The sequence below is a fragment of the Drosophila suzukii genome, chromosome 3 (genome assembly GCF_043229965.1).
Source record: "Drosophila suzukii chromosome 3, CBGP_Dsuzu_IsoJpt1.0, whole genome shotgun sequence".
Lineage (NCBI taxonomy): Eukaryota > Metazoa > Arthropoda > Insecta > Diptera > Drosophilidae > Drosophila > Drosophila suzukii.
This window is the reverse complement of record NC_092082.1, coordinates 52,792,150-52,800,295: the sequence shown is the minus strand read 5'-3', so window position 1 is coordinate 52,800,295 and position 8,146 is coordinate 52,792,150. Positions and strand designations below refer to the sequence as shown.

The following is an 8,146-nucleotide window of genomic DNA, read 5'->3' as shown; positions in this document are numbered from 1 at the left end:
TCAAAAAATCGATTTTTTTTTTTGCAAAAATTGAAAGCCACATATCCGTAGAGTATGTGTGTGAAAGGATTTTTCGATACGATGAATAGTTTGTGAATGAGAGCGTCTCGAGTACACCTGCGTCACGCGCGCTGCGTACTTTTAAAAAACTTTAAACGCGTTTTTCTCGAAACCATGTTTTCCAAAAAAATTACGCGTCCACAGCTTCATCCTGTGAACCGATTTGCTTCATGTAAAATTTTTATGAAAGAATATGCTTTTTTATTGAGCACTAAGCTACTCCGGAAGTAAACAATAATTTATTTATAATTTTTCAACGTGGTTTAACTGAAAAAAAATGTACGAAAATCGAACTTTAAAATTCGAACATTCATTACGCGGTCAATTTATGGCCGCAATTTGATGCCATTAGATTAGTGCCTTACAAAAGTATATTAACTTTAACTAATGATAACAATTTTCTATTTGAGTTGACTACAAGAGGCTGCAGGCTCGGAATTTTTGGACGATGTTTGCCGCGCGGAGGCAGACGAAAGCCGCCATTTTGCAGCCGCCATTTTGAATTTCACCATCAAATAAATTTTAAAAAAATCTTTAATAATAAACGAATTCAAAAAGCAAAACCCGAAGTTCGTACGCCCTTTCATTATCCCACAAAAAATTGACGAACTTTGCCTTCATTTCGACCAAAACAAAGAGAACGTTCCCTTAAAGGAAGAATAAGAAGTAAACTTGGATCAACTTATTACGAGACAGAGGATATGCAGGGAAACCTTATAGGCAAATATCACGCTAAGAATATTAAACAATAGCTATTCATAATTCCAAGCGGGTACCAACCTTATCCCATCGCCAAGTCTGATTTTGGTCGGGGAAATTTGAAATAGCGCTTGTAACCGAATATTTATTTTTTTCTATAGCTATCAATCCCACCACTTAGGTAGCGAATACATGAACCCAATGTAGCCGTGTTAGATATTCGATTTCAAGTCAAATATAAAAACATATGTCCCTTAGTTTTCCGATCGAGGTTGCATGAACATAATTTCTGAAAACCATGTTCTTTTTTTCTGCCAAACCTTTCGAGTCGGCCAGACGTATGGTTTCGCCCCATTCAGACTGGTAACGTAACCTCAAGTTGGCTAATAAGCCTCGTGAGGTTTTGGTACCTTATAAAACCTTGTTTCACCGTACCCTACTCGCATTTTCTTTGCTTTACTTCGGCTACAGCCAAAACACACGAAAAAAACAGAAAAGTCAAACAACCAACACATGCACTGATTAATCTAACATAGTTATTTTCGATCAGCTGTCGCCGCCAGATAAAGATCTTTCGCCGTTGGATTGACGACCATTAAAGTGAAATTAAAATTAAAGTTAAGTATTTAGTTAAAAGTCTTTAGTGGATTTGACGATGCCCTTCAGGCCTATCGGCCAAGAGTGAAAGAGGCAGATCAACGCTAAAGCCCTTCTCTCTCGCTCGCGCTTTTATCTCTTCTAGATGGGCAGTTTTGTTTGTTTTTATTTTATATTTTTGTCCTATGCAATTTTCTATTAGTGTTTCTCTCTCTTACTAACTCACGAGCTTTGCGATCTTTTGTTTACCTAATGATATTTGTGGCCATACATATTACGCTGCCTGCTGAACCTTGACCTAGTACAATTTTTATAACGTGCTAAGACACAGTGGAGGCTCAAAATAAAGTGTGTATTGAACTGATTTTGTGATCTGCTCGCGACAAGATTCGTGTGGCTAGCTCAGTAGATTGTGTGTTTGTCATAAAAAGTTTATATAAACGTGACCGCCCGGCGTCACTTGTGGCCTTCGGTACTTCCAACGGTCCTGGTTGTCTCGACAACCTCTCGCCTCTTTGACACGGTGCTCCAGTCCTGTGGCTCCCTAAAGATCTTTGAGGCTCCCTGGAGATGTTCGCTCGCTGCTCGTCCCTGACGCGTTGACTCGGTGGCTGCTCGTGACGACTTGGACTCGCGAGGCGGATCAGCCGTGCGGGCTTAGGGAAGCGTCACCGTTCTCAGACTAGGGTGAACAGAAGCTGCGCTCTCCAGGATCACTCATTTTGGCCCACCGCCGCCTGTCCCTTGCTCTGTCCCGGATAGTCCCACTGGGGTTTCTGCTCAGCCCGCGCGGACAGTCAAGGCTGAACGCCAGGAAGCTGCCTCGCGCTTTACTTCGCTTCTACGCCTAGTGTAAACGAAAGTTCCAACCCAGCCTCACCCTTCTCCTTATTGTCCGGGACGCTCCGAGTGGCTCGCTCTGTGTTGCGTCTCAGTTCGGAGATTCCTGGTATCCCAATCCCGAATATCTCGTCGTAGCAATCTTGCTCCTCGTAGGCTTTTACGGCCCTGCTTTTCCGACGACTCGACTTGCTGTGGCTCCCTTGTAGTTAATTTCTTTGACTGACTGTTCACCTTTGTATCTGATGCTGCTTCCAGCGCTGGGCCCACTTATATAGGGCTCCTGGTACCGTTAATTCTTGGCATCTGCGCACGGCACCCCTTCAGGGCACCCCAGTTGGGTTCCTGCATTAACCCCATTTTAAATTTCAGGTTGCCGGAGCTGCCATGTATGCCCCTTTCTTCTCGGCCCTGTTTCAGTCGCGTTCCCCGCCCTATGCCGGCTTCCAACTTTGTTTCGTTTTCTTTTCCTTATTTTAAACTTTATTCGCTTGCTCCTCAACCACTCTCGTGCCCGCGAGCCCCAACCGGACTCGGAACGCGTGCCACTCTCTCCATACGCGCACCGCCGGTGCAACAACTTCGGGCGTGCCACCACCTCGGATACTTTGGGCCCGGAGTGCTGCCGCTTGTGCGGAGGTCGGCCACCTTCCACGGGTTCGGGCCACACCCAGGGCCCCCGTTCCAGCGGCTCGTCTGGCTCCGTGTTTACCGTCGCGCTCCCAGACGACCGTCTGCTGCCGCCACCTTACCCCTTCGGCCACGAACGTCCGGGTACTGTGGCTCACGTGGGCCGCCGGGATGTTGCTGCTGGCGTTGATCGCGTTGTTGCTGCTGTCGATGCTTGGACTATTGCTGCGGTGATGGCTGCTCGAGTTGTTGCTGCTCTCGGTGTTTAGGTTGTTGCTGCGGTGGTGGCTGCCCGAACCTCGGCGTAGGTGGTCGGGCGGGCGTCCACTGCGGTGATCCCTCGTATCGCGGTGTGGGTAGGATTTTGGGCAGCCCCCGCGAAGGTGAGGCCGCTCAGTCTTCTGCCACTTCTGTTGGCGGGATGGGAACCCCGGTTCTTCCACAGTTGCTGCTGGGCTTGCCACTCCGGCGACTCCTCCATCTCCTTCAGCCGCCGCTCCGCGCTCCGCCGTCGCGCCTCGCACTTTCGGCGATACTCCATCGTAGCCGCTGCCACGGACTCGGCATGGCTACCGGGAGCCTGCTGGTCCTGGGGCGGCTCCTTGCCGGTCCATTCGGTTGACGGCTCTTCGAAGCCGCCATCGAAGCTGGTCCATCCACGGGTTTTCCACCAACTCGACGTCGCTGACGGAGCTGATGACCGGCTCGGGAACGCCCCGCCCGGAGATCCGCCGCGAGGTTCGGGTAGGCCGGGCTTTCGACCATCCTTGCCCCGGACTGGATCCTCCGAACGGCTGGTGGGCAGGCATCATCCTGCGCGCGTCGATTTTGATTCTTCATTTGAAGCCTGGGCTCCCTTTAACGACACCTGAGTTCCGAGCCTTCTTCTTTGCTCAATCCAGTTATTTCCTTCGGCCTTTCCTTCTTCCTACCCAGACCTAATGTACAGCTCTCTGATCTGTGCCGTCTTCCCCCTTCCTTCGGCAGACTGTTGATGCGTGTTTCTTTTTTTCTCCGATCAGTCCCAATCGAGTCTTTGGACGCTCTGGTTTGCTCCCTTTGTGTTCTTGTCGTTCTCCTGATGTCTTTTACGTATTTCCTTGCACCTTTGTAGTTGCCCTGTAGTATCCTTGGAGATTCCTGGGATTTATCTTATCGTGTCCTTGTAGCTATTTCGTAGTATCCTTGGCAAGTCCCTGGAGTCACTTCGTAGTATCCCTTGCACTCTTTGGAGGTATCCTTGGAGTGTGTTTGTAGTACCCTTTGAGAATCCTTGGAGTTATCCTTGGACTCTTTCGTAGTATCCTTTTAGAACCCTTGGAAATATCCTTGGACTCTTTTCGTAGTGTCCTTTGAGAATCTTTGGAGTTATCCTTGGACTCTTTTCGTAGAATCCTTTGAGAATCCTTGGAGTTATCCTTGGACTCTTTTCGTAGTGTCCTTTGAGAATCATTGGAGTTATCCTTGGACTCTTTTCGTATTATCCATTGAGAATCCTTTGAGTTATCCTTGGACTCTTATCGTAGTATCCTTTGAGAGTCCTTGGAGTTATCCTTGGACTCCTTCGATAATCCTTGGAGTTTCAATGTTGTTTTGCATCTGTTTAGTTTGCTTGTTGTAGCCGCTCACTTGTGTTTTCCGTTTGTTGCTGTTTCAGCTCGCTTACGTGGATGGTCCGCCCTTTCTTTGTATTTATGTGTCGTATTTTACGGATTACTACTGGTGACGCAAAACCCATGACTTGGTAATGTTTGTCGGATCTTGGGGCCAATTTTGCTGCGAACCCTTCAGCCGCTTTTGATAAATGGTGTTCCTTGGCCCACACGACGTCACCCACCGTTGGCGTCAGTCCTCCTTAGGTTATAATGCCTAGCCTGATCCTCGGATGCTCTCTCCAGATTCCGCCTTGCAATCTCAAAGATTTCCTCAAGGTTTTTGGCATTCTCCTCCGGGGCCTCAGTCGGTCTCCCGGTCCCTACGGTCTCTATGCCGTATAGGGCGCTCGGCAGTCTTGGTTCTCTGCCTTGGGTAATGAACGACGGTGTGTAACCTGTGGATTCCGAAACGCTCGTGCTTACTGCCAGCATGATTTCCGGCCATTTTTCGTTCCAGTCTCTTTGGTTCTGCCCTGCGAACTGCGCTATCATTGTCTTCACCGTCCTATTTGCTCTCTCAGTCGGGTTCTTATGCGGGGTGTATGGAGCTGTGAATTGTTGCTTGGTTCCCATTTCGGCCAGGAAACTCTTGAAAATTGATGTCCGTTATGACTATTTTTGAGACCCCTCACCACGCGATTATGCGTTCTCTGAAAGCTTTCTTTAGGGATTCGGCCGTCGCGCTTCGCAGTGGCACCAACTCAGTCCACTTGGAGAACCGATCTATTAGTACCAGCAGCATTTGGTTCCCGTGCTTTGAACGCGGAAGGGGTCAGACGAAGACCACACATACCGTAGCCCATGGTTCCTCTGGCACCTGCGTCAGCATTTTCCCAGCCATCTGCATCTGATTCGGCTTAAATCGCATGCAAGTCTCGCTCGGGCTCGGGCCTCTCTGTGCATTGCTAGCCAGTAATACCAGGCTGCCAGCCGTGCTGTTTTCTCTCGGCTTCCTACGTTGCCAGCCGCCGGTGAGTCGTGGTTCTCCTTCAGCACCGTTTCCCGTAGAGCTTTCGGGACGCACATCTTGCATGTTGCGACATCCTCGCTGCCCGCTCTATGAGGTATATTCTTCTACAGGGCGTTACCCTCCATCGCGTAGTCTGGCTACTTTTGCGGTATGGTCCTTATCTTTTCGCGCATTTCCTAAATCCAGCTGCAGACGCTTCCGCCGCCGACATCTCCTTGATCCCTCAAAGCGTTTCTGGTAGTGGCTGCCTTGACAAAGCGTCTGCTACCACGTTGAGTTCCTGTACGCTATTTCGAAGTCGTACTGCTGCAACTACAGGGCCCATCTGGCGATCCTCCCTGAAGGGCTTTCTATACTGTTGAGCCACTTCAGCGCCATGTGTTCGGTTACTATTTTAAAGTGGTAACCTTCCAGATACGGCTTGAACTTTCGGATCGCCCAGACGATTGCCAAGCACTCCTTCTCGGTCGTTGAATAATTCTTCTCAGCGCCGTTGAGCGTTCGGCTTGAGTAAGAGATTACCTTTTCGCCTCGTTCAGTTTCCTGGGTCAAGATTGCCCCGATGCCGTAATCGCTCGCGTCAGTTTGCAAGATGAATGGTTTGTCGAAATCCGGGCATGCCAGTACGGGGTCTGCGACGAGTCTTGCCATCACCTCTTCGAACGCCGTCCGATGTTCCTGTGTCCACACCCACTTATTGCCCTTGCGTAGCAGATCGTTGAGAGGTTTGACTATTTTTGCGAAGTCAGGTACAAACCGGCGGTACCATGATGCTACGCACAGGTACTGTCGGAGCTCTCTTACTGTCGATGGTGGTTCTAGTTCGGCGATGGCTGCTACCTTCTCCGGATCCGTGCCTATTCCTTCGCTAGTCACTCGATGACCGAGATATAACCGCTTTTTCTTGAAAAATTGGCACTTCTCCGGGTTTAACCTCAGATTTGCCTCCTTTTGTCGTCGGAACACTTCCTTTAGGTTGGCCTTGTGTTCTTCCAGCGAGCGCCCGATTACTATGATGTTCCAGCGAGCGCCCGATTACTATGATAAGCAAATGCGTGCGGCGACATTTCGGGGCCGATCACGCGGTCCAGCACCCGTTGAAAAGTCGCAGACGCCGAATGAAGTCCGAATGGCATTACTCTACATTGGAATAAACCTTTCCCCGGCACTGTAAACGCCGTACACTGCCTGCTGTCTGCTTTCAGTGGGATTTGCCAGTACCCATCCTTTAGGTCCAAGCTGCTGATGTACCGTGCTTCCCTCAGTTGGTCGAGAATATAATTTATTCAGGGCATCGGGTAGGCATCCTTTATAGATTTTGCGTTTATTTGCCTTAAGTCGACGCAAAGTCTCCATTTGCCCGTCTTTTTTTTAACCATCCCGATGGGAGAACTGTATGGGCTTTTTGAGGGTTCTATGTATCCCATTTGGAAAAGCTCGTCCACCTTCGCATTGATCTCCCCTTGAACTTTCGGATTCTTGGGATAGTATCGCTGCTTTATTGGTTTGTCGTCTTTCATCGTGATCTGATGCTCTGCCATGTTTGACGCTCCCTTCATGCTGCTGAAACTCGCTAGCTCTGCCTCCAGGAATTTCGTCGTGTCGTCATCTTCGCTTGCCCGTTGTACGACTGCCACCGATAGCTTCTCCTCGAGCCATCCCTTGTGACGATTCCTGGCCGGTATTACCGACTTGTGTTAGAAAGTTCCATCCCAACACCAATCTGCAGGCTCATGGTCAGTCGCTTGTTCCCGAACGCGATTTCCACCTCCAGCTGCTCATCGACTCCACCACATCTTCCGTCTGCCAACCTAACTTGCCGTCGTATCCTCGTAGTCTTCCCGAGGGCAGCCAGGTTGTCCGCCAGTTCTTTGCTTATAAAGCTTGCTGTTGCCCCGGTGTCGATTGTGGCCTTGTATGTGCCCCCACCAATCGTCACCGCTGCGGACAACTGCTGCTCCTCCTCGATCAGCTTTCCCGTTAGTTTGGAGAGGTAGCATCTTGCGACCCCCGCTGGCCTCTCTGCGGTTGAGATCGCTGGGCATTTCCCGTCTGCTGGCAGTATTTGACGCACCAGACGCCTACTCTCCCGCACACCCAGCAGAACAACAGGCGTTGGTGTCGACATTCCCGCGCCCAGTGTCCATGACCAATCGTCACCGCTGCGGACAACTGCTGCTCCTCCTCGATCAGTTTTCCCGTTAGTTTGGAAAGGTAGCATCTTGCGACCCCCGCTTGCCTCTCTGCGGCTTAGATCGCTGGGCATTTCCCTTCTGCTGGCAGCATTTGACGCTCCTGACGCCTACTCTCCCGCACACGCAGCAGAACAACAGGCGTTGGTGTCGACATTCCCGCGCCCAGTGTCCATGACCAATCGTCACCGCTGTGGACAACTGCTGCTCCTCCTCGAGCAGTTTTCCCGTTAGTTTGGAGAGGTAGCATCTTGCGACCCCCGCTTGCCTCTCTGCGGCTGAGATCGCTGGGCATTTCCCTTCTGCTGGCAGCATTTGACGCTCCTGACGCCTACTCTCCCGCACACCCAGCAGAACAACAGGCGTTGGTGCCGACATCCACGCGCCCAGTGTCCATGACCGCCGCACATTCGGTAGGCCTCCTGGGGGTCTGTGACATGTGTCGTTTCACGAGGCCTTTGTGTTGCACTTGGTGGCCTTGTGGTGGTGTCCATTGGCCTCCG

The 8,146-nt window shown here is 50.5% G+C and overlaps 1 protein-coding gene across 1 annotated transcript; it reads right to left on the bottom strand.

Annotated features, from left to right (window-relative positions):
- Nucleotides 1-1,812: 1,812 nt before the first annotated feature.
- Nucleotides 1,813-4,973, bottom strand: LOC139352827 (uncharacterized). Its single transcript, XM_070995462.1, has 6 exons — nucleotides 4,664-4,973; nucleotides 4,087-4,297; nucleotides 3,270-3,620; nucleotides 2,845-3,153; nucleotides 2,237-2,364; nucleotides 1,813-2,012 (listed from the first exon to the last, which is right to left on the bottom strand). The coding sequence occupies exons 1-6, from the start codon at nucleotides 4,971-4,973 to the stop codon at nucleotides 1,813-1,815; spliced, it is 1,509 nt and encodes a 502-aa protein (XP_070851563.1).
- Between the last annotated feature and the right edge of the window lie 3,173 nt (nucleotides 4,974-8,146).